The sequence below is a fragment of the Chaetodon auriga genome, chromosome 17, assembly GCF_051107435.1.
Source record: "Chaetodon auriga isolate fChaAug3 chromosome 17, fChaAug3.hap1, whole genome shotgun sequence".
NCBI lineage: Eukaryota > Metazoa > Chordata > Actinopteri > Chaetodontiformes > Chaetodontidae > Chaetodon > Chaetodon auriga.
The window spans coordinates 9224425-9251880 of NC_135090.1; the positions used below are offsets into that span (position 1 = coordinate 9224425).

A 27456-nucleotide genomic window follows, 5' to 3' on the forward strand; every position below is an offset into this window, starting at 1 on the left:
AGGGAGGGAGGGAAGGGGTAGAGCATCCCATCGCAGGTAAGAGGGTTAGAGAATGAGAGAAACATGAGATATAAATGAGTGTGAGCACATACCTTAAAAAACATGGAGGTGCTCGTCTGACCTCTCCAAAAACATTCCAGTCACAAAGGAGAAGAAACACTGAGAATGAAGCTGTACTTACATGTTACTATATGAAAGAAAATGGAGGTTAGGAATGGGCACCCCGGCATTTGAAGTCATGCAGTTATGCAGTTTGAGTCATGACAAGGAAATGAATGTGACAAGTTTGCCTCTGAAATTATTAGAGCTTTCAGTTACTATACAGAGTGAACCACAGGATCCAAAGAGTCCGACGACTTCAAACACTTCACACACTAATTAAAGTATTAAAAATGTTTCTCCTCTTTTTTCCCTCTTCCTTCCTCCTTTTTTCCCCTTTATTGCACATCTCATCCCATTTTAGCAACAGATGAAGTTGAAATAAATCAAAATAGAATAAATGAGCAGTGGAGCACAAAAACTTTGCAGATAATGAACTTGACTTCAAGACTGTTCTTGCAACGCTGCTTTACTGAACACTAGCTCTTGCAGGAATGGGTCTACTTGATCTGTATTTCAGCTATGTGACACTGGCAGATTGTGCCATGTAAGAGAAAAGACACACACATATGCACGCGCACGCACAAAAATAATTGCCCAAGTCATTTGGAAATGTCTGACCAGAGATTAGAGGGAACAATGATGATAGGTAGATGTTAGAGGAAAAAGAATGCTAAAGAAGTGTTCAAATAGGAGAAGGAAAAGATGAATGACAAGATTGGTTAATGAGTGTCAAGAAGAGAGAGCATAAAAACAGATGAACATGACAAAAAGAGGAGATTTAAAGTGAATCTGAAAGAACACAAAAAAAAAAGCTCAAAAAGTTTGAAAGTCTTTGGAATGAAAAACAGATGCCAAGAAAGGGAGGAGGTTATTTTCGAAATACAGAACTGTTCGGCGAGAGACCAGAGGAGAGCTACGCTATGTTGAAAGGGATGGAAGAAAGAAAGAGGAGCAGCTTTGGAGAGACGCTGGAAGAAAGATAGAAAGAGGGGAGGGAGGGAGAGAAAGTTAGAGACAGCAGGATGGAGATTGCTGGTCCTGTGTTGAGCAAAGCTAAATAAATCATGGCGATAAATAATTAAGTCTACTCTGTGAAGGAAGGCTCAGAGGAGCAGGAGTAGGAGGCTGAAAGAGAAGGAGAAGATGGTGGTACTAAAAAGTACAGCGACGCAGAGCTGGTAAACAGTGAGATATCCTTAAATTCGGCAACAGACGGTATCAATGTGTCTTTAAACTGCTTTACAAAGTGCCTATATGTTGCAAGAGCAATGGAGAGAGAAAAAAAAAGCATGAGGAAGGAATCCACTGACGAGCCTTTGTGTTGCTTTTTGTGACTGTGCTGTTCATTTTTTCAAGTAGCCTCAGCTAAGCTCATTTGCAGGCCTCGCTGAACTGGAGCCGGCTGCACCAGCTGTTCTGGAGTTAAAACTGAGCCTAGTTAGAACATGAAGCGTTCACTAAATACAAACAGAGTTCCACTTCACAAGAGGTTCTCATATAGAGGTTGATAAACTGTGCTAGCTAACCAACTGAAAAAGCTAACGTTAACTTGACAATATCTAATATGGTGGCCATATATGAAAGGATTCTTGTTTAATAAAGATTTTTAATCCCCCCTGCCAAAAAAAGAAAAAAAAAAGAAAAAATAAATAAATAAATAAATACCCCTCAAGCTACAAAAGCTACACCAATAATGCAGAGTAAATAACCAAACAGGCCAACTGTTAGCTAGGTTAGCATAACTGGCTATTTTCAACTTGTTCTAAACTGCTTGAACAGTGGAGCTTCTTGATGGAGGCAGATCTAAACAGCAGATAGAAATAAAATAGTAGTACTTGCATTTACTAAGGATTGGCTGTTTGGTTTAATCTATTTGGCTCCTAAAACTCACATGCTTGAGAGGTTGTGTTGCAGCTTGTGATGCTACAGTGACTTGGTATTGAAGACAGTGAAGATGGCATTGCAATGCTAAATGTATGCTAGCCTAAATATTTTGGTATCAAACATGAAACAAGAAAACAACAAAATAATCAGTAGAATAAATCATGATGGTAATAAAACACTGGCATCCTCAAAGTGTAAGCAGATTTCTTGGCGGTATCTCTTTGCAAATTCCAAAACTTGATGCAATAACAAGCAGAGAAAAGCTAAACAAATGCAATCAGCCAGAGTTCTGTTATTTAGCATCTTTGTTTTACTACCACACTACAGGATTGCTTGTAAGACATTACTTATTCATCCAAATCGAATCTCCATCTCTCAAACCCAGCGCAAGTGTATCTGAAGTCTGACTGTGCAAAGCCAATCAATTCGCCTATAAAATCAAGCCTGAAGCAGCTTTGGGACTAAGACACATTAAAAGGAGAAAATATCAGTTGGAGATACGGACAAGGGTAGGAAAAATGTGGGAGCAGAGCAAAAATGTTCTCAGACACTGAAATTAGGATTGTATTACACCATCTACTGTTGACCACTAATATTTCATATATACTATTTATATCAAATATGCTGTCTATGTTGACGCCATTAACTGCATTAACATAACACGTCTTTAAGTTCAACCATGCACATTACAAGGGAGTTCATTGCCATCAGGATTGCAGTCACAGAGGGAGGTGGAAAAGAGCATGTTTACACCAGCAAGCACAGATAAAAAGAATGAAATAACAAACTGAACAGTGCTGATCAAACCACAAAGTGACAGATCTGTGTAACACCCGGTCACAAAATCAAGTTCATGAACTGCAGAAATTGAGCTGAGTGAGAGGTAGATGAAAAATATGTAGCCGAAAAATGTGCAAGCACACAGACTCACTGACACCGGCCTGGGTTTCTGATGCAAATGCAAGCAAACTCAGAGAAGAGAGGATAAAATGTCCATGCTCTTTCTTCTTTATTTAAACATTATGCATACACACACACACACACACTTAGCAGAGTGCACTTTCACAGCATGACAGAGAATAAGGTTATGTATAATGAGGATGCATAGCTTCTATACATGTCTTTAAAATGTATGCAACTATTAAATATACTTACATAATGATGCGCACAGTATGAAGATATCAACTTCAACATTATTTGTAGGTTTTGAAATGTGCAGTGTATAATAGGACGCATGCATCATATTGATCATAAGGATTACCATCATTACCAGAAATTTCACAGGGGACACATAGCAAAGCATGCTTGAATTATTTAAAACTATGTTTCAGGATGTGTGTGTGTGTGTGTGTGTGTGTGTGTGGGGGGGGGGGTAAGTTGTCATGACTGCATCCTCGCATGCACCCAGTGTCTCTTGCTTGAATGATCACTGGAAGTGTGGTGTTGCAGCGTTTGACTACGCGATGACCCAGACACACTGTATTCATAATGCACCATTGTTCCGCTCCATGTTTTAAATGTCACTGAATCTATAGCAAATGAGCAGTAGCTAAGTAGAAGAGAAGTAGGGGTACTACTTCATTTTGCACGCTTTGGGGCATGAAAGCCTTATACAGCGCATATTCAAAAAAAAAGAAAAAAAAAAGTTAATTTGCCGGACCAATTACTGCCTAGTTTGCTTTGTCAAGAGCCAGACCATTACTTAAAATTGATTATCTGTATCACCTTAATTTAAGAGTTTTACCCATGAAAAAACGAGGAGAAAAAAATGTCCATTTTCACTTCATTGGCTTTCTGTCCAAGCTACTTTCCTTTGATGTTCCCTAACTTGTGCAGACACACATACAGGCATGCACAGAGATGCGCCCAGAGACATATCCACCCACACTCATAACACACCCATACTTCTGAGTCCTAACTTGTGCACAAACACAAATAAATGGTAAAAAGCAGAATACAAAATTCTGGCAAACCCATCTACCATATTAAGTATGCAGGCTGCACTCTGCCCACCTCAGGATACTCTGGGAGAGTGTGAGAAAGTGTGTGTTCACTTATGCCTGTGTGCCTTGAATATTTGCGGTTGTGAGTAAATGCATATGAAAGAGAATAGAGGATGTTGGTTAAAAACATTTTACTTGCAGATCTTTCAGATAAATCAGGAAGTTGGCACGACTGGACGCCATGTTCTGAACAGCAGGTTTGAAATGCACAGCTCATGCATACAAATATGAGCTGTGCCTGTGTATGTATACTCAACTTTGTCCATAAAATGAAACTGGAGTTGTCAATTTTAGAGCTTTTTTTTTTTTTTTTTTTTCTAGAGCAAGCCTCTGGGCAACGTTCTTGATCCTGTGAGTGCTACATGAGTATGTCAAGTACAGTTTTCTAATAGTGTTTTCTGTATAAAACCGGAGAGTGAATTAAAAGCAACTGCACTCGCGCATCTGCCTCTGTGTACTGTACCACGTGTTTGTTTGTGACTCCCTGTTGGACGGGGCTTGAACCAGCAGCAAAGAGATTAACAAATAAAATAAGCATGGAGATTCTTCCCTGACATTAAAAAAAAATAATAAATAAATGTTAAAAAGTCAATCATATCAGGTTCATTAAACACTTTTGTGTCTCTTTACAACCACCCCCACATTCCCAGTCTACATGAATTTGATGTGATCCCATTCAGGCAATCCCTGGAGTGCCCTGACAACCCTCCAGAGCCACGTCAGGAAACATCAGAGGGGGGAAAAAAAGAAATAATAAACGGAACATAACACGGCAACCGATATTCCATCAAAGGAACGGCTGTGGATATTAATATCGACACTGAATGGAAAATGAGGCACTTAGACATACAAATCGTGTTGGTGCATTAGCATAAAAACAAGATTAGCATATGCACCGACGGGGAAGGAAAATGTTCCTCTGGCTTCTCTTGTTTGTTTGTTTTTTTTGTTGCATCAGTAAACACGGACTAACGCAAAACTCACATGTGAAGGCATATGTGTGCTAAAAATGTTTACAATGACCTATACTTCATCCAGACAAGTTCACATAAGTCTCACACGGACGCACTGAAAACACAAATAGAACACCATGATTATACAACACACTTGCACACTGAATTGCACTCACCAATGACACTCAAATAACAAAGGACAAAGCCCAAACACATACAAAAACTCGCCATTACCATCACAAACAAACATTAGTATCCTGTGCGTGGCTGTGTATGCTGATACAAAGATACCTTGAATGCTCAGTGAATGTACAGGCTAAGCTACTTGTCCTGTTTCTCTGCATGATGCATGATGCATGGACTCAAGTGCTTAACAAATCAGGATGATTTGACCCTACGGATGATGATTCCTACAAAACATCCTTATCCACTAACTCCTATGCAGCTAGTGGAAAGGCCTTGTCCAGAAATGAGCCTCTATAGACTTAGTGTTTAAAGCCCAGTGACTACACACCATGCAGTGACACTGACATTTAGACAGTTGTGGCCCCACTTTTGCTTTAATTTATCTGTCCCTGGAGAAGCTATGGGTCCTGATTTTTCATTTAATAGTCTGGCCTCAAACACATCACTGTCATTATTAAAATGGCTGTGTATGGAGGACATCCTGTGATGCCCTCTCTTAGGTATCACCGGGTTCAGGGAGGTTAGTCCAGAGACTACCCCACTGTCTGCCAACTGGAATAAAGGGGCCATTTCTTCCTCTCTGGCAGTGAAAGGACAACGCAGGCTTTTTTCCTTAGAGAGGCCCACGGTCAGTCCCCAATTGCTGCATAGTCAGGGAGCCAGGACATCAGCGATCACTCCCTTTGTCATGTTCCAGTGCAGACAGCTGGTTGGGTAGATGGGCTGATATCATATTGGGCACAGACTTGATTCTCTTGATTCTACTGAGTAGCCAGCAATATTGATATTCCAAACATTTTTTTTTTTTGTCACAGTGGAAAAACAAAAAGATCCACTCTGGCCTTTATCTAAAAAATGATCAAGCTAAGCGTGTCTTCTTTGGCTTGGTCTACGTTTGTCAGAACACCAGTAATGACTACTTTGCAAAGCCCAGCCGAGATGCAGTTCCTCAGGTGTCAGGCAGTATAACCCAAGTCTCTGAAATTACATCCATGTTTCCCTCACTCGCATCTTTTCCTTGCCTCTTAGTCCCTGCACCAAGAATGCATGGGGAGATGTAAGGAAACCATGCGAGGAGAGAAGAAACAGGGAAATGTGTTTTTGGAGAAATGTGACATCCTTTCCTCCGAAGCGTCTCACGAAACAACGTCTGTTTCTGATGACGCGACGGCTGATCACAGCTGGATCAGCTGTCAGTCGGCTTTAAAAGATGTAGAGACATTTAATGAATCTGCGTCTGCACACATGCGCACTGTGCTAATACTAATAAAGGCACACAGATGTCAGTCCCAGAGGAGCAGTGTCTTCTCTCTGGAGCCTGTTAGCTGTCTCACAAACACCTGCACATGACTAACACCCTTCATTCTGTACTGTGTCCTGCTCCGAGGCACAGGGACATTTCTGCTGAGAGAATCCATTTGTATTATTTATTCATGGCTTGCATCTGTATTTATTGAGATTCTGATTGTGAAATCATAATTTAATAACCAAAAATATGATTACGGTGTCTGTTGTACACTAGAAATCATTTATTAGCTAAATGTTTCATGGAAAATTGAAATTATGTAAGCATATCAAACCAAATGCTCATCAGCCTCACATGTGACTGAATGGAAATGATGATAAATGAGGGAAAAAAGGGTTTCTTTCTGACACTCCAACTCTCTCTGACTATAATTCTATACGTATATGCTTGTGTCCTTTTGTTGTTCATACTTCCAGTTAACATAGACTTGTAAGTAGATGGTGAATCAGGAAAGAAATAAAAACTTGGGAGTGATACACTTGAGTGTAATACGTTATCTTTCTTCACTCTGGTATGAAACTCCTGTGATGTTGTGATGTATCAGATCAGTCTGATCAGCTGTAGCGTCCAATCAATGGGTGATATCTGATAAGGGTGTGTGTTGGCTGGAAGAAAGACTCGCTCATGGCCCCTCAGAGATCCCTCCTCGCTCCTCAGAGCAAAATTAAGAGCTTTGAGACAGCATTGAAGATGGTGGACCAGAACGGTTCAAGTGTCGATCGAGGAGCCAGGAAATATTACATAAGAGACGTGTGACGTATCCCCCGGGAGTCTGATGCAATCTTTGACAGGATCATGCCAGGTTCACACCAGGATGAATAGCTGAGGCAAGATTTTCCACAGTTTCCATGTTGTTGGCCAATAGATACCTTGGCCAGCTCCATTTTGGTGAAGACCACGATGCCAGCCTTGATCTTTAAAGAATCGATTTAGCATTGTACTGCTCTAACACTCAGCCTCACAATAGGCGGTTAAAAAAGTATTGAACTGATGCAGAATAACCAGAGATATGTTTTCATTCCATGCGTTCCTCTTCGTTGTCAAAGCGTGGCTCCTACATCACCTATAATGCATGGAAGTGCCAACAGTTCGGTCCGAGTTTTAGGTATTTTCTGCTAGTAGCTACTGTTACTGCCTGAAGATGAAAGCATCAAGCAGAAATGAAGAGCAGGCTACAGAGGCCTCCACACCTCCAGATTTCTGTCACTTTCAAACTTGTAGTTTTCAGCCCCAACCAACTCCTGAAGTGACATCACTGGGTTAATTTGTTAGACAGGACGCGGCTCCCTCTGGAGGCACAAAAGGCTATATACAACTTTTTTTCAGTACGGAAACAGAGTTTGATGTGTAATTTTGGTGGAGTTCCCCTTTTTTATTTTTTTGCCAGTTAGCTTCACCACTGGACTATGGTTTTACCGGGCAGCTCTGAATTTTTGTCATCCTCTGATTGGGGACTGAGTATTAGTAGTGGATTAGGGGAGGGACAGAGGCCAGACAGGAGGGAGCCAATGCCATACAGGATTTCACTTCAGCTGCAATCAGGGCAATCAAACCAGCGCAGGACAAGCAGCACTTCACAGTTTCATCTAGTAAAGACCTACACCGGCAATCAAACCAGAGCAGAACTCACATTCTTCAGGATGAGCAGTACACAAGGTCCCTCACTTGATCTGGCTTGATTGTGTTGTATGTTGCTGACCAATAATGGACGAGGTGGTCCTCATTTCGCTCCTGTGCTTTTGTAAGCAAGTAAGCAGGGTTGAATACAATCACCCTGATTGGGAGAGCATGTATGCATCGGAAATTTGTCTTTGATTGGTTAAATAGAGTTTGGATTTGCCACTCCATCTAAAATGAAAAACTAATTCCTCGGAAGCCAAAGCAAGAGCATTGCTGAATGTTTAGTATCCTTATCACTGTCATGCGAGCACACAGTTAATTTACATTCAACAATTTTCATCTTCGCATATGTGGTTTAGATCTTAGTTTTCACTGTAGATTAAATTAAATTCAGAGATATGTCTGCTATTCACGCTCTGTGAGATTAATTTCTTTTTTATAACAGTATCTATACAGGCGTAGGTGGACACTGATATTGATACAGACAAGATCAGGCGATGAGAACAGTGAAAGAGCAGAGGAGAGCTAAAGATAGAGATGCCAGGAAGTATGAACTTCTGAGCTGTGGCAAGTCTAATAGACCTGCCGACATCGAGCTCAGGTGTCATGTCTGTCTCTCTGTGTCTTCCTCTCTCTCTGTCACTCTGAGCTGGCCAGTAGTGTGGATTGAAGTGACAAAATGACATTCTCATTCTATTTTCCTGCCACACCATGGTTAGATTTTGTTTTGGCTGAGCAGACTCCATGCAATGTGTGTGATTGTGTCTGTGTGTGTGTGTGTGTGTGTATGTGTGTGCGCATGCCGCCTACCTTTCTCAAAAATAGTTTCACACTGTCATTATTTTCTTCAGCTTTCTTAACACGTTGTAAAAAGACAAAAAAATGCTGCAAGGCTGAGTGAGGTGCTAAGCAGAAAGCCTATGTTTTAAAGCTGCTTTTTGTCAAATTTTACATGTAAAAACAAAACGCAATAAAAAGAGGCCTGCAGTATATCCATGAACTGAAATGCAAACAATACCTTTGGTCATTATTTTGCAACGCTGCTAAGCTTTGCTCATGTATTTTCTTGGCCTTTTAATGCCTACTTGAGGTGACAAAGGCCGGGGGCATATCACAGCATGCACTGTCGGGAGGCGGGCACCCTATGGAGGTCGCCAGTCAATCACAGATTTTGAAAAAAGAAACATCAAAGTCATAGCATGTTCTACACCCCCTTGCTTGTGTACGAAGCATCCAACAAACAGCACATAGCTAGAGAGTGTCATCACTTATGCTGTGAGGAAACAGTACCAGTACCACCAAACATACCTGAGCCTGTGATCCCAGGTTCACCTGGACAAGAAGCGGTGTTGTTGCACATGCGTGTTTCCCGCAGGGCACCGCTGCACAGGGTCCCATAGGGAGAAGAAACACACGATCGTGTCCTCACTTGCCAGCCTTGCCCACATGTGAGAGAACACATACTCCACTGGGACCACTCCTCTGCCGCAGGGTCACCTGAAGAGGAACACGGTGATGGAGGGAGAGAGGTTCAATCTCAATGGTTCCAGGTTCATGATGCTAATGTTTCAAGAGATGGAAGACAAAATAGTCAAGAAGAAGGGCATTGTTAGCTGTCACGTCACCACAGCTTCCTGCCTCCACAGTTTAAAGCAAATAAAACCAACAGCAGGCAAGAACCATGTGTTTCTCATGCCTTTTGTCCCATAATCATTAAAATACTGTTTCTACAGTGTTGTTGCTATACATACTGTATAGTGCTGTATCATAAGAGACATACAGTAAAAAGTCACAGGAGCTGTTTGTGGATATGTATGACAATGAAAATGTCGGCTTCACTGATTCCTGCTCGCAATTCTTAGTTTCTCTTTGCTCTTTATTTACTGAAATAAAATAAAAATTCCCCTGGATGATTATGACACCATTGCAATCTTAGTACAATGAAAAAAGAACAACAACGTCTTAATCTATACAATTGCCAAGAGAAAAGCCTGGGACTGTCTGACAGATGATGAAAGGGCTTCATGTTACAGCAACCAAACAGACTTTCTGTAGTTACAGAACTGATTTTTGAGAGACATGCAGACATTAAGAGAGCTCAAAATCATCATCCGTTGGATATAGTGTGGGAGACCTTTGCTATGGTAGATTTTCATAATGTATAATGTTCACATGGCCTGGCCTGTGATGCTATATCAATACCCAATACATGATATTCCTGCATACTAAGAAAGGGTGATATGTGATTTGCATATGTCACTAATTGATTTGAGCCCCGTGATGAGATTAAACCTTGCACCTTGTTCAAGAAATGTGTTTTAAGGTGATGTTAATAGAACTGGATTCAAGGTAACACATATGATCTCACAGCTTCAAGCCAAAAAGGGATGATTTAGATGTTAATAAAAACCCACAGATTGGGTGTTCGTGGGTGATGTTGAGTTCTCCAGGCAGCTGTGGAGAGTGTCCCATTGTTCCCCCTCAGTTACGCCCTTGAAAGCGAAAACTACGAGTTAAGTCATGCCGCTTGTCTCTCTCTCTCTAAATTGTTTATGAGCTCCGTGTCCTTTGATGGAGGCGTCATCACATGGCAAAGAAGGAAATCAAATTAATTGCATGTCCGTTAATCGCATTACATCTTCATTAACATGTCGTGAGTCAGGGCTTAAGCTCATCACACATGCCTGGAGGAATGGAAGAATGGGGAGAAGCGAGGAGGGGGAGAACAGAGGAGAAGGACAAGATAGAGCCAAGGGTTTCCCTCGCGGTAGGGACTCCCTCCTCCACACAGTGGATGTGAATATGGAAATGTCTGTGTGTGTGTGTATGTGTGTGTGTGTGTGCACGCGCAAGCTCAAATTAGTGTATGACCTGTTCTAATGTGGGCACAGCAGCCAACATGTAATGTCATGTATGTATGAGGCATGAGTCCTCATACATACATGACATTCATGATATGTTTAATGTATCACATCATGAATAATTCAAACCTTCACTTAAAATCCTATTAATGATACATTTTAAATTCACACACACTCATAAGTTCACGTTTTCACTTATTCACACATGTGAACAGTCAACTTTTGTTCCAGGCTGTGAATACACATATGATCCACAATACACACTCACAATACTCACCTGTTTGTGCCTGAAACACACCTGGCTGGTCAGCTGATCGTGGTCTTTGGGTCTTCACCTTCAGGTCGTCATCATCATATTGGTCTGGAAGAGGCAAAGATATGTGTGAAAACCAATGGGAGGAAAAAATGTGCGAAGATTCAGCAAATATTGGCAAACGGATGGCCAGTTTGTTTACTATAGGTAACTGTGCCATCACATACAGATATCTGGTTTTAAAGCTATAGTAAATCAGTGCCCATCAGCACCCACTGCTATTTTGTAAATTCCGAGAAGTCAAAAAAGGTAAGTTTTCTAGTACATCCAAAACACGACTCTGGCAAAATAAAATGCAAACGCCTACATTTGCTTGGCTTGCTCCCTGATGCAGAATATTTAAAGAACACGCTGATACATTTCAGCACACATCGTGCGGAAACACATAACGGAATGTGAAGACGACAATATAATCTCAGAAAATCAGGAGGAAGTCAGTTCTAAGTGGCTTACTGGCTTAGAGGGAAAACATGAAATGTCAATAAAAATATACATAAGATGCAATGTGACAGTATTCATGAATCAGCAGAGCAAACTAAGTGAGTTAAAAAAATAATAAATAAAAAGCCTGGAAAAACATATCAGAGCGCTGATTTGAATTAGAACACCTCATATAAAGCGCATTTGTGGAAACAAGGATTGCCTGGAGAGAAGGTATGGAGAAAGTGAAATCATGCAACATACCTAAGTCGGTTATGTCTCAATTGGTACAAACATTCCGAGGCATGAGCGCAGACTGTTCTGATCTGTACAAATGGATTTGTAGGCTTAGTTTCAGCAACACAAGACTTAATCAACTCCCTCAGGCAGGGGAAACAATCTTTGATTTAGCTGCTGTTTTTCACTTGGGTACTTCTCGCCCATGGGATTTTTTTTGCAGCGGTTGCACTTACGCAAAGGAGCGGAGACATACAGAGAATCTATGGTGCATTATCCACGCGGAAAGTGTGTGTGTGTGTGTACTCGATTACGGAATGCAGCAGTGATTGCCGCTGAAATTTATTTGTATCAGCTTCAATCAAGCAGTTGACTGAAGGAAGAATGCAAGCAGAGCACACCCTCCCCTGCCTCCCAGTAAACACACACACACACATAGGTACAAATGCCTGTGAAGTGTGCTGTGGCTCTGTCATGATTTCTCAAATCCCACCGCCACCAGCCCTCTAATTTGGCCTTTTACAGACTCTTTGTCAGGGAAAAAAAAAAAAAAGAGATGCTTTCTTTATCTTCTAGCTCTCGCTCTTCACTGTCTAACCCTCCCTCCCTTTCCATTGTTTTCTGTGTTCTTCTCAGCAGGACCACTGGTGCTTAAAGACCAAAATACAATATTTTAACCACAGGAACAATGTAATAATTTTGTTTGTGTGCTGTTTAGATGATATCTGCAGCTGGCTACAGCCCTGGGTGAAATAGAAAAGTATTGTGTTCATGTGTGTGGGTTCATAGTTTCACAGCACTCTCCAAGTATTTTCAAAGTCAATAACCAGATTTCTTTTTTGCCTCATTGCCTAAAAATGCTGCATCTAATGTGACAATCAAACTGAGAGCAGCCGTAGGATTTCAAGTTTTCATTAGCCGCACTCAGGTCAGCGCGCAATCCAAACACCCACTTGTTTAGCTGCAGGTTTTGCAGTAATATTTTACATGAAAAACAGGAAACCTTGTGTCAGGATATGGTGTTCCACTACTCATCGTCCTAACCAATCAATATTCATCAGTTCAAAACACAGCGGAAATGATACAAACAAAAGTTGTGTTTAACTTGTGCAAAAAAGTGAACTTCTCACCTGCCCGACTACTTTTCTTCTTCAGCTCCTGAATTCTTTCCCTCCAACTGATCGAATACTGCATCCCTTCCCTGAACAGCAATCGCCCAATCATAGCTTAGCAACAGAAACTAGGCAGAGAGGGCCTGTCCTGTCTTTTTTTTCTTTAACTTTTCCACAACCCAAAACACAAGCTGCAAATGATGGCATGCTCAGCTAAATAGCTTACTAGCTACAGTAGTAATCTTGCATTATTTGCGGGTTAGGTTAAAAAAAACACACCTGTTCAGGACTGGAGCATACACTACATTTGAAGATGCTAAACTTATCAGAATCAGAATCAGAATCAGAATCGGCTTTATTTGCCATGTATGCGCTCACTGCGCTCAAGGTACATGCATTGGAAAAAAGGATATAGAGCTCAACAAGGACAAAAAAGACAGAAAAAAAAAAAAACACTGAAGGATGAGTTAGTCTACATCCTCAAAGCTTTTTCTCTTGTAAAAGTGAAACATCCTGTTTGAAAATCTGAACAATTGAGTTTTTAAATCTCTGTGCTGCTTGTCCGACTATGTTTTTCTGTACTAAGCACACAACAGGCAACAGGCTTACGTTCGAATGAACATCATTTTAACGTGTAGTACAGTGCTACCCTGCAGTTCAATAATAACGCTGCTGCTTTACTTTCATGTCACCATGCGCATAGTTAAGGCCCCTTTCCAGGCTTTATATTTTAAAACGAATCAGCTTGAAACAATAACAAGTCAGCTGGAGACAACTCGTGCAGTTCAGCATTTGCAAACAGCTACAGCTGATGAAACCTGCCTATGACTAATCAACTCAGCTGACAAAAATCAAGGTTGTGGGCTGGAAAGAGACAGCCTGCTTTCGTCTCTTTCTGTGTGAAATAGAGAGAAAAGACACGCTGCTTCAAAAATCACGACTTATTTCCAGAGGTAAATGTGCCATTGTTACCTTTGTAAAGTGCATTAAGTACTGTGTCAGAATAATAACTCCAAGTTCATCTCAACCTTTTCAAATTACTCCTGCGTCATGTCTGCTAACAGGTGGCACCGAGCTAGCAATGCAGCTTGTGATCCTCACAAAACATATGCTGCGAATGTTACCACTCCATTGAACCACTGAAGCGAGTTTGGTAGGATTCATGAGTGACACGATTAATCAAATGAAACGAGATACCGCCGACTAACAGTCTCTTTTAAACTTTTCAGACAATGTATTGGTTTATTTTAAGAGCAACAGAGGAAGTGCCAGTCCCAATCTGGGAGTCTCCAAATCATTTTCTGGCAGAGTCCGGCACAAATAAAGCCGTGTGTGGGTGTATGTTCTACGTGTCTGTGCTTCTGAGACAGGGAGGTCAGTGAAGCAGGACAGAGGAGTAATGTCTCACATAAAATGACCAGTGAGGGCTACTTTTCTCTATCTCTTTATTTCTCTCTTGCTCGCTCGCTCTCTCTGCCTCTGTTTGTTTCTCTCTCCGTTACGTCTAAGGCACAGAAGAGGATTTAGATGGACACCGGTGCTGAGTCCAGCACAATCGAAAGGAAAGATCAATATGGATAAACCCCTTGAGAGTACTGACCTTTACAAACCCCCACTATATTGTTTAATGTTCTGGACTGCACTTTAATGGATACATCATCACACACTTCATCAAACCCTCTTGCCCTTTCTAATCCCTACGTTTTTTACACTCATTTCAGCTGTTTCTTCATCTCCAGGGGAGTCTACTTTCCATCTATAGCTGGCAGTATCACTTCCAATCGCGAGCAGGGTCGATAATCCCATGATCGGACAGGCGCAGAGGTGGAGATGTGATGTTCGGCTTGTAGTAGCGCTGATGCTTCGGTGTCATCTGACAGAAGTGTCAGTGAAGTGAAAACGTGTTTGAGAATCTTTCCTAGACAGATGGAGAGGTCACCTGTGTTATGACTGCAGTGTAGTCCATTAGAAATAGGAAATGACAGGTCATCATCAGTGTATCATCGGAAAGCGAGAAGCAAATTCTGTGAATCTGCGTTTACACAGTTGATGTGGAAAGCAGACTGTTCATCCCCGTTCTTGTTAACCCATTCCAGTTCTCGCTTCCTGTCTAGGTGCAAAGGCTGAACATTCATACAATACTTACGGTTGTACAATAACTAGCTACCCCCTGACTTCCACACTGACAGCTATAAAAACTTACCAAGGCAATTTGGGCACATTACACCAGACTGGGAGACATGTCAAGAGTTACACTGTGGGTATTACTGAGTTTGCTGACTTTTGTTCCGTTGGAGAGGGGAGGATAAAGGATAAAGTACAGCTACTGCGATTTCCAGTGTGTCAGTAAACATGCTGTTAGCTTCATTGTCACTTCAGCTACTCATTGCAACGGTTTATGTGAGACAGCGTACCTGTGATGGGCAGAGAGATGGAGAATGAGCTTTGGTTTTTGCTAATAAACTGTCAGTGAAGCTCATTGTAGTGCACATAAAGTGATAATAAGTGACATTTCATTTACATATATGGCTTTTATCCTGTTCCCTGTTGCCAAATGACACTAAACAAGTGCAACCTGCTGACACAAGTTCATCAAATGAAGCAGTGCTTGTCCCACTTTTCAAACTGTTGATTTTTGGGAATAGTCATGCAGAACGATGCGTTTCACCAGAGTTTTAGGTTTGCTCGTGATTTGAATAAGCGCTTGTTGATAACACTTTGTTTGCCTAGTCGGAACCCTACCGCTAAGAATAAAGCAATGGTGCTCAACCAGTCTCTCCGCCCTTTGCTTGAGGCTATTTTCTCTCTTTCTTCTCAACAAACAGTTGATAAAGTAGCATGTAGAAGGACAAAGTCCCATTCACATCCTGCTGAGCGCTATCACTCAGCAGGCAGAGGCTTTTGTCAGCTTCCTCAACTTGAGGCAATGAGCAGTGGGATACCCTCAAATAACACACACAAGTACGGAGACATGAGCGCAGGATACTGAGCATCGAAACGCACACATTAGCAGCGATGCCAAAGCTCAAATAGACTTTGATGTTGCACACACACACACACACACACATGCACTGAGATGCATACACACACACCTTCACAATAGGAAGTAAATATGGCTGATAAATAAACGTCATGCAGTAAAGCGGTTTTGAGCCCGGACAAAGCAGCAGGCTGGGGAAGGGGATTGGGGCAGAGCCAGTTAGAGCCACAGGCTCCTTTGTCAGACTGAGCCGGGATTTAAGCCTGCTGGGAAGACCGCATGTGTGTGTGTATGTGTGTGTGCGTGTGTGGCAGGGGAGCACATATGGTAATATGCTAAAACAGCTGTCTTAAGTAAATGGCACGTACAAAAACAGTGGCACGGAAATGTTCGCTGTTGACTACTGTCAGCTTTTTCAGTGCAGCGTATAGTATATGATTGAGTGCACACTCTCCTAAACACGCACACTCACAAGCGCACACACCACACACACATGCACTCACAAACACACACAGAGCTATTTCTCAGCCGTATATCAAATCTGAGCTTATAGCTCTCTGGTGATGTCCATTTACTCCAGGGTCCATCTGGGAGAGCCCAAACTGATAGAAGCGCACTATAATGGACTTTTTATAAGCTACTGGACAGACAGGCCCTCTCCATCTCTCTCTCTCTCTCACACACACTCCTCTCTCACCTCTGTCTCTCTCAGCGGCAGCAGATATGAAGGGAGAAGCTGAATCAGGTTGGTGCAGGACAGCGTCTGTCTGACTGTGGGGGCCTCAAGGTCATTTTTGTGCCTTCAAAATGGATTCAGAATCTAGTTTTCTCAGCCCCACAGCCTGACTGGTGTTTGTGTCTCACACCTACACACATACATACCCCCGTATATGCACACAGATCAACACAAGCCTCGGTATGCTTCCAAACTGCTAAATTGGCTTTGTTTCATTTCACTTTCATTCTCAATCTCAAATTGTCCTTTTTTTCCCTCATTTTTCTTTCTCTTATTAGATATTTCCAAATCTACCAACTCCCACACCGTACAGTCATTTGGTCTATCATTCTGCCCTCCACCCCCTCACCCTCTGTCTTCTACCTCAGCCTTTCTTTCACTCAGTTCCATAACAAGATGAGAATTTAGATGGATTTACAGACTGGCAGACTCCAAGCAAAGCTACAGAGCCACAGCCACAGAGCAATCGATGCAGGGATGGCCAGTACAATTCATTCAAAGCACGGTAAGGTAGAATTACTGCACTGCATTGGCCTGATCAATTACAGACAATTACAGCCACGGTTTAGCATGTTTGTGTAGGAACCAGCCTTTACAACAGGCCAGTGTAGCAGTGTCTACAATCATGGCTAGAAGCATGTTAAATGGATCGATGTGAGATAAGCTTGAGCCCCTGGTGAACTTGTTGCAAAGCCAGTGTTGGTTCACTGTGGATCTCTGCGTCAGCCTGACATACATGCTTCAAAGATAACACAGTTTCCTGGCTGAAAAGCTTGTGTCCAGATTTAGACAACTTACTCTGTGTCAGTCCAGCAGGGAACTGTCTTCAGCATTGACTAATAACATCATTTAAACTCCAGCAGACAAGAAACCGGCACCACTAGCAGATACCATTAAAGAAGACTAAGAGCCGTGCTCGTAGCTTTGGTGCAGTGGTGCTTTGGTGCAGTGGTGCTTTCAGTTAAATGCTAATGTCAGCATGCTAACACAGTCACAATGACAATGTGAACATGATGATGTTTAGCAGGCATGATGTTGACCATGCTCACCATCTTAGTTTAGCTGGTTAGCATGCCAGCATGTGGTAATTAGCACCAAACATGTCATTTCAATCAAAACAATAAATGTGAACATCATAGCGGTGGAGAAACCTCACCTTTGACTAAAAACCAAGTACGTCAACTTGGTGGTGTTGCTAAAGGAAAAGCAAGCCGAACTTGGTTGGAGTCATGTCTGTATGATGTTTCATGGCAATCTATTCAGCACCTGTTGAGATATTTCAGTCTGGACCAAAACGGCGGACTGACTGACACGACCATCTGACTGACCAGCCAATCATCACTGCTATCCCTTTGCTGCCATCATGGCTAACAACCCGCTAATTGTGCTACGGCTTAGGCATAGTGGTTTTCATCATTTGTATGTTCAAAATATCAATTTTAAAGGGAGTAAAAACAACAGTGATGTTATTCAAGACGGATTTTTTTTTTCCTGTTTTTTTCTTGAAAGGTTCATTAAGCTCTCCGTTGGAAGAATTCTGGCACCCGCGGAGAAGCCTTGATCTTTTACACAAATTTAAGACAAAAGAGCTAAATCATGAACTCTACTACGACCGTTGTCACATGTCATCTCACCTCTTCTGCTTTCATGTTTTTCCTGCTTCTCCCTCTGATATCCCTGCAGAAACATCACCTAAAACCAAACCAAAGTTTTAAGCATTTCACCGCAAGGCTTTTCACACGACACACAGTGGTGTGTATGTACATAACGCAGCCACACGAAAAGATCGATTACTGCTCACATTTGCCTCTGCAGTGGCCATAGTTGCCATAGCAACACCGTCATGCTGACGCTGGGAAGGAACGGAAGGGATGCGGGTGGGCGGGCTTGCAGGGGGACGGAGGGAGGGAGGTGGATTATAAATCAGTGTCTACACTCGGTTGCTGGTTCTGCGTCTGATGGAGAGGTGAATGGAGTTGGCAGACGGTTGTTCTCAACTGTGGTGAAGGACAGATGCTGTGCTGTTGCTATGACTTGAATACTCCTTTCTTTTTCTTTCTGCCTGTTTTTTTTTTTTTTTTTGCTTACTTGTTCCATCACTATTCTATATATTTCATATTCCATTTATCTATGGCAACGAGCTAGTTCTTTTGGCATGTATTTACTGCCTTTGTGTGAGTGTCTGCCTTATCTTGTGTATAAGAGCACATGTTAATGCTGCCAATGTATGTTCATTCATGCACGGCATCGATTCATCTTTCTGGTAATCAACAATGAAAGCGGTCTGTGCACCCTTGCTAATAAGAGATCTGTGGGCGATTCATGACTGCCGTGCAAAATCAGCCACATCTGCCTCCACACTGAAATGCATTCGTGCAAGTGTTTGTGTGCGCTTCATAAATGCACACGCACACACACAAACTGCATTTACATGGGCACTTAGCTCGAAGGCAAACACGACCCAGTGCACACTCTGGCAGGTGGTTTTCATGAATCATGAGTAGCGTGAGAGGAATCAGACTTTGGTTCTCCACTTGGTAGAAGGGGCAGAAGGAATGATACTCAGACGCTGACTCTCGCCCTCAGCCTCTCTCTTGAGTATACAAACACTCACCCACCTCTTACCTCAACTCTGTCAACTACCTCTCATCAGAGGGGAGGGTCAGCACAGCAGGACAGGAGGCAATCTTTGGAGCCAGACACACTCATTGCACACAGGCATGCACCCCAACACTTGTGCTTCACACTCACACACAGTGCAAAAAAAAGCTAGGAAAGCATAAAATAGAGGTGAAACCCAAAAGAAAGAAAGAAAACAGAGCAGCTCCTGGTGTCGATAACACAGCCAGGCACTGATAACTCTCCCTTTAAACATCAAAATAAGTTGATGTCCTCGATTTCTACGTGCTTACCCTCTCCTTTCAGCCGCTACAAACTGGAAAGTACAACACATGGGTACAGTGATGTTCCTGTGTTCTGAATGATTGCTTTCCTGGTGTATGTTTCTCTGTATTGTATGTACTACTTTATGACTGTTACGCTTTGGTACCGTCTAATACAGCTCCTGATGCACTCTGTGTTGTGTTTACAGTTAATATCTGCTCAGGTTTATTTTGTACTGTTCAGTGACAGTGTGTCCTGTTTTGTTCCAGATGATTCTGTACTATTCTTCAAATATAACAGTCTTCCACTTGAGCACGATTAGCTTCCATAATGTAACTGCATGAGTGTTTTATTTCTCTCAGTGTCTGTAATTTTAAAGGCAAAGTTGTGCCTTTAGAACAGTATGTGATTCAAGTCAAGTCAATGCACATTAACAGGCTCTGTGTGCCCATTCACACAAATGTGTAACCATGACTTCCTGCTCACGTATAAGGCATACGCTCGCTCATACAAACATGCTCACATCCACCCCCACGTTATCCACTCCTGCTGGGAGAGAGTGACCTTGATGGCTTGTGCAGAGGAATCAAATATGACTGGTATATAGATGGACACTTAAGTAACCAGCAGTTCAGCACCTCAGACTGGCAGTAAAAACCGACAAAGCCGACTCAAATATCCATGTAAATAAACTGCTCAGAGACATACTGAAAGCTGTCATGGTGTCTGAGGTGCATCTATGAAAAATTGCATGGTGTATGCAAAAATAAAACTCAGCATTCATTGAGGCACAGCTCTGAAATTGTGCTTACATTAGCTGATTGGCATCAGCAGCTTCTTTCATCCTTCACAATCACTGGCTCATTCAGACACTTGGCTACCAGCTTACTAGTAGCATCCAGTGATGTTCATGTTAATGTAAAGTGTGGCCATTATAACCTGATACTTCTCACCAATGCAGGAGCTTCCTCCGCCACCCCAACCTCCTATGTATGTGCTAGGTTTTCGGTATTGTTGATTTACATAAGATTTACCATTAATTGATTAGGAGGGATTATTTATTCCTCATCTGTGCTCAGATTCGTTGGATTCTTTCTACTCGGCATGTATCACTAGGCAGGAGGTTTGATTGAAGACATGACATAGTTCTTCTAAAACTGTCTTCATTTGTTTTAGAAGAGTGATCGGGTATGTAGTCCTGGGCTATCAAGGGCCTTTCATTAGGATTTAGCTACAATGGTGCAATATTTGTTCAATGCAGGCCAAAACAGGGGCATCATGCAAGCCAGAATGCTGGGGGTGGTACATTTAGAGCAGGGAACATGGGAGGGAAAAAAAAAATACTGACGTAATTTTCCGCAATTTCAGATACATTCAAGACTTTGGGGAGAATATTTTAACCTTCACGTAATCAGTCTTTGCAGATCAGTAATCTTCAGACTAAACACCGTATATCCATGTCAATTATTCATCATCATCATCCCTTGATTGGTCTGAAATGGTCATATGTAAAAGGGATCAAATCTTTCAATTAAAGCTACATACATGTCCTTGAAGAAAAAAATAGCACATCACTATAAATGCACAATTCTGAGCTCCTGAGATTTAGCTCTTTTCAAGAAAAGTGGCAGCAGCATAGAAGCCTGTGTAGAAGTGAGTGAATAAATAAATGTCATTTCCAATCACCATGACAGCACAAATAACTCCCATGAAAATCTCTGAGTAAATATACTGTATGTACTCCAACACTGATTTGGTGAAGTTTGAAAATAATCCCTCCCAAAGTCTTAGAATATACAGAAAATCCATATTGCAGAAAATTATTGTCATTCTGACTTCCATGTCCCTTGCTCTAATTGTGTCCCCTCCCCCACCCAACTGAGATTTCTGGCATACATGACGCCCCTGCGTATTACCACTGCATTCAGTGTACTTATAAATACAAAGAAAGGAGAAAAAAAACAACAGACAGTAAGCTAAGTAGTTAAGCATCATCTGGGATATGCCTGCTGGGTAAGGTCAAAGTTTTACCGTGATGTGAAGAATTAATCACAGAGGTCCTCATTCACTAATACTCTCATTTTTTGGCAGAGAGTATTAATATTTGGCATTAACAAATGTGGCCCAGGTGTATGCCGACTTATTTCCCTGGTGTGACAGAAAGAGAAATTTCACAACACCTGCAGAAGATAGCATTCTGTAAAACTGCAATCGTAACTTTGAGCCCATATAAGCTTTATGGGTGGTAAAAAAAGAAGGGGTGACTCACAAGGTAGAGATAGCAACCAGAGAGAAGTGAGAGAGAGAGACACACGAGGATACTTGTTAGATATTGCAGGCAGACGGATGACGGGATACATGCTGAATGTGTCTGTATCACAGACAAAGTGCCATGTACTGAAGCATGCGATTGCATGTCCAGTCAGAGTCGTGACTTGGTTTATTTAGGGCGCTTTCACAGCCAACCTGTTTGGCGCACTTCAAATGGATTCTGGTGCGTTTGTTTTTTTTTTTTGTTTCTGCTAGTATGAAAGCTGTCAAAGTCTGGTGCACACAAAACAACATTCTTCAGGGTGAGTCTCACGCTTCCAGGAGGACTGATGCGTTTAGTTTGTCGTATGAAAGAAAAACAGAGCAAGCACAGGGCTGTATGACAGTGGATGTGTGATTCTAGTATGAATTCAAAAGTTAAAACTCCCATTTGAACCTCTTATTGGTCATGGACTGTCAAGTGAGATATCTTTTAAGTCATCTACACTCAGTTGCCAGATTATTAGGCACACCTAGTCAATGCAGTGCAATATAGCAATTGACACTGTTTTAGATAGGCATTGATTTGACTCACTGATCATTGTGGAGGCTGCAGTTTGTTGATGCTGTTGAACTGCAGTGCGTTCAACTGATATGTGTTTCCACTGATATCTCTCCAAAACAGTTTCAACCAAAACTGAACAGGACAACCTTCATGAACGCAGGATTTATTGCTGGACCGTTAAATTAGAGACCTCAATGACCCCAATGAAGCCTACAAGCAAAGCTAAATTAGTCTGACAGCTAAGTTCTTCATACTACAAGTGTTGTCAAACTTTTTCCCTCTCCATGCACCTTGGAACGAAGTCGACTTGTGCCAGAAATCCCTACTCTGCTTCTCAGTACTGCTGTATAATACATTATGCATTAGTTTGAGCTAGGTGTACCCAGTAACCTGTGCTGATGAAGCAGGAGGATATCACCAAAACTGCCCAGTTAATGAGTTGAAGAGGGTAAAAATTTCAACTCAGATTTCACCATGAAACTTTCCAAGGTGGTTTCTTACATGAAGTCTTCTTTTTTGTACTAAAAGTTTTCTTTCATTTTGTTAACATGTGCAAAAATATGCAAAATGGGCAAATCCTTTTCAAATGAAATATACTCTAATTTGCATATAATTATATATTTATTATATTTTATCAGGATTATAATAATGCTGGATAAAGCCAGGTTCAAAATTCTTGTTTCAGTTTGTTGACATATTGGAGTCAAAGAAAATTCCGGGGAAAGTAATCTCTTTTATCACTTCATAAATCAGAAAATACAGTGAACAGCAATGAAGAAAACTTTTTTAGGTATAAAATGTTTTAGAAATCAGGCTATGAATAATATATGAAACCTCCTGTAAAAACCTTCAGACGACAGACAGGAATAAAACTGGTCTGGCATATGTAAGTGCGACAATTATTCAATGCATGTATGTATTTTTTAAATGTTTTGTCGTAATGTGCAGGTGATCCACTATCTATTGAATATGTGCTAATTTTCATAAATGTCCAGAACACAGAAATCTGAACCAAAATAAACACCTAAATGTAGATTTCTGAAATGAGATGTTACAGAAGTGCAACATCAAAATTGACCAGCACATGAATGAAACAACAACAAAAAAAAAACAGCTATAGTTTCATCCCATAACAGAAAAATGTCTCTATATTTCTTGAAGTATCGGAAAAGAGAATTGTTTCAGTATCAGTACCAAACCTCAGACATTGTACTGGAAAAGCCATCTTCACCCATCTTCCATCCTCCCATAATCCCTCTCTCCCTCTCTCCATGCCCTCCACCTCAGTCTCTCATATTATTAACTCTCTCTCGCTCTCTCCTGTCTCTTGGCAAAGTAAAAATTGCAGAGATAGGTTGTATGGCCCTGACCTACGGTGAAATACTTCCTCATTGTGCAGCAGTCCACACGTACATACGGCCAGCAGTGAGAACAGGACTAAAGGACTGCCAGGGCCTCATCAGTTCTTGAGATGAGGCCTCTCGGCTCGTTCTTTCCGTCTCCTGCCCCGCTTCAAAATGTTCCAGGCAATTTATTCCAAGGAGAGAAAAGGCGTTGAGCACCTGGGTAAATAACTGAGGGCAGTCACGCCACAAGGCTAATCGAGAGAGCAGTGCAGCATAGCAGGAGCACCATGCTAAAGAGTTAACTTCATCCACGGGGGTTAATCAGAGTTGTGCATTTTTCTCAGGCAGAGACGCTGTGTAATATGTACCAGCTACTAGGGCTGCTGTGGGAACTTCAACTGCCCTGATTTGGAGAACACCATGCTTAGCTAAATGATCCTGCCTTGAATCATCAAAATACGACTCTGTCCCAGATTTCTGTATGGTTACTTGAGCCGAAGCAAAGTCTGTGTGGGTGTGCGCGTGTGCCGTATGTGTGTGCGTGTGTTTTGAGTGTGTATTAGCGTGCTTTTCCTGTGTGAGAAATATCGCTCAGCAAGACATGACATGAAGCATTTCTCTGGAGGAATGTTAGCGAGACGTGACAAAAAAAAAAATGTTATATTAATATTTTCTTTAAAAAGTTTGTTCCTCCATGTCCTCCTTTGCCTTCCCTGGCATCATTTTCATGTGTTTGTTCTGACTTTTACTTAACTGAAGAGAACAAACTTGTTAGATAATATTTTTTTTTTTCATCAGATATTCTCATGTTTCACCATCTGCCATTGTGAAAGCCTTGGTTTTGTTTTTGTCAGTGGACGAACAATGCTTCCCTCAGCTCTTTTTATTTTTTTTTTTCCCCCTAAAGCAATAATTTTGATATTAACATAAAATCAAAGCGCTCTCTAATGTAAAAAGGTTGCTATAATGCCAATCCTGCTAAGAATCAACCCTAGTCTGCAGCAGGTTTAGGTTAACTGCTTGTTATAGGGTTCAGTACCAACAGCTCTCATCATACAAACCCGTGGGCAGCTGCTTAGACTTGAGTTCACAGAGCTCTGCATCTTGTCAGAGCTAATTGTGCGCTATCTGCTCAGTGGTAGCAGAGAGATGTGGTGAATGCATGCTTGTAAAATGTGTAGCAAGGCAACCCAGGAACTGACAGAATAATGAATGGAAATTCATAAGAATGAATTTTGAACTTTGACTACTTGCTTTAAAAGACCGCTGCGTAAGATTTAAGGGGATCTATTGGCAGAAATGGAATATAACACTCATACTTATGTTTTCATGAGTGTTTGACAGTAATTGTGTTTTGTGACTTTATAATGAGCTCTTTAAATCTACAGAGGGAGCGGATCCTCTTCCACAGAGTCCACCATGTTGCACCGCAGTGTTCCTACAGAAGCCCAGAATGGACAAAACAAACACTTGCTCGAGAAAGAGCCTTTCGCAGCCACCACAGGTTCTCCTATAGGCTTGAAAAGGGGAGCGGTGAGGTGAGGGGTGTTCAGCTAAATGCCACTAAATCCTACACACTAGTCCTTTAATAAAAAAAAATACTGTGTTGCTTTGACTTTATTTGAAAGCAGTAAAGTTGATCATATAGAGGCTTACATTTATGTTGCTACTGGAATAGGGGACGTTTATATAGCCCCTTTAGCTTTGACAGCGCATACGCTAAAATAAATAAATAAATAAATAAAAATGTAGAGAACAAATATACATTCTACCGTATATATTTTGGTGGGTGCTTTGATGCTAAGTGTTTTACAATGTACAGTAACAGAGCATGCATTTAGGATTCAGTGGTCCATTGGGAATGAGACCTGAAGCGCACCACTAGCATCCTACTGAAAGATAGCACAGGATCCAAAAATTTATAGTGTTTTCCTTTCCTTCAGTATGCCTTGCGGTACCATAAGACATTTTCGGCATGTCCCCGTGGGAGGCAAACCCCTAACCTCTTCAGTGTGAGAGCCAACCCACTGAGCGGCAAGATCATGAGCTATTTTTCGTTTGGGATAGAAAATGTTTTTTTTCCCCTGTACATTCACTTTTACATAGCAACATTTTGAGTTCTATATATTCAATGAACTTGAATAAATTTACCTTTGCTTTTTCCCCATCTGGACAACTGGACTCTAGTATTGAATATGTCAAATATTCTTAAATGAATTTAAAGGGCCTTAGCATTTCTGTAACTATGAATTGGGTATAACTTTCACATAATATTACCAAGCCCCCATGATTTCAGGTTTTCAGGTGAGACTTTGCTTATGTCTGTTATTTTATGAACACTTTTATCACTGCACAGCAAAGAAATGACTCCACTGTTTCAAGCAGAGAGGTCTACCTTCCACTTCCCTTTTCCCCTCCCTTCCCCTAAATAAACTGTCAGCCATCACACCCCTGTCCCCTCTGGGCATAAATGTGCCACCCCAGCCCCCCTCCCAAGTATCATGCTGTCACTATCAGTCACTCCTGCACCTGCTTGCTATATATCCAGCGCTTTCTTTTGCCATCATGGCCTTCTGACTTTCATGACTCTCTCTGACTTCTGGCCCCCGTCAGCCCCCTTAACCCACCCTTCATCGTCTCTACCCCATCACCTCTCAATCACTCCTCTTCTCCTGCCACCCCCTCAGCAGTCATGCCTCGGAATGAAAGCGGAAATGTTCGGTGCCATATAAGTGAAATGATTCCTTCCTCACCTTTCCTCGCCTCCTCCTCTCACCTCCTTCATCTCTGCCTTCACTTTCCTTGCTGTGACCTACTTCCAACACCTGGCATAATGAACTTTACAAAGATTGTCATGAGTCTGTAGATTGCATGGCACAAATAAAGACACAGCCTTTAGATCAAGGTGGAGACTGAGTGATATCCCAGTGGACAGCAGAAACATGTGATTCAGCAGGAGTTTTTAAATAAGTCAAAGTGCATCGCAAGTTGCTTGATTCACTTTTAAGTTTGAACAGAAATACGTTGATGGTTCCAGTGAAACTTGTGTGAAGAAAGTTTCACCTCCTCCTGCAGGACAAATGAGTATGATACAAGGGAATTTAATAACTGAAATAAATGAAAGACCCAATTACACAGCAGGCGACTCAATGTTCAGCTTCCACTGTCGGCCACAGAATGAGCTTTGCCTCATAGTCGTCATTCTACAGATTCCACAGATGGTGCGTTATTTCTAGTGTAAATACAATCATATCAAATCTGAGTTTTGATCAGTATTTTCTTGTTAGTGATCACACAGTACCAGGAGGAGATTTCTTTTCAAGATGTCTCAACAGTAGCAGGGAATGGAAGAAACACAAGCCGTTGAACTTGCCGTCAACACATTGCATCACCCCACGGAAATTCACACTCGCAGCTGAAGAAAATAAGACTCGACCTGCCTTATCACATTGCATCCTGTAGCCTTTGCTTTCTCCTGCTTCAACAGCCATCTTTTACTCATGTTTGATAGATGAGTCAGCGCACCCTCATGTTTGGCAGACTGAGAATGAGCATCCCTGTTTTTACGAGGACCAAGAAACAGATTTCTACATGGATCAATAGAAAGCATCAACTGCAACGGAATCTCTGCGATTGAGGGGTTTGAAATGTCATATTGATTAGCGTTCTTAGTTTTCCCCTTGTTCATGTATTTTTTTT

General features: G+C 41.6%; 1 protein-coding gene across 2 annotated transcripts in view; it reads right to left on the minus strand.

Moving 5' to 3' along the window:
* The window catches only part of adgrb2 (adhesion G protein-coupled receptor B2), a 209589-nt gene that overhangs the window by 96008 nt on the left and 86125 nt on the right, over window positions 1-27456 (minus strand). For both annotated transcript variants that reach the window (XM_076754352.1, XM_076754351.1), the window contains exons 3-4: window positions 11193-11276; window positions 9363-9551 (exon numbers count right to left, since the gene is read on the minus strand). In XM_076754352.1, the coding sequence (XP_076610467.1) occupies window positions 9363-9551; window positions 11193-11276 (273 nt within the window). The remainder of the gene's footprint in view (window positions 1-9362; window positions 9552-11192; window positions 11277-27456) is intronic.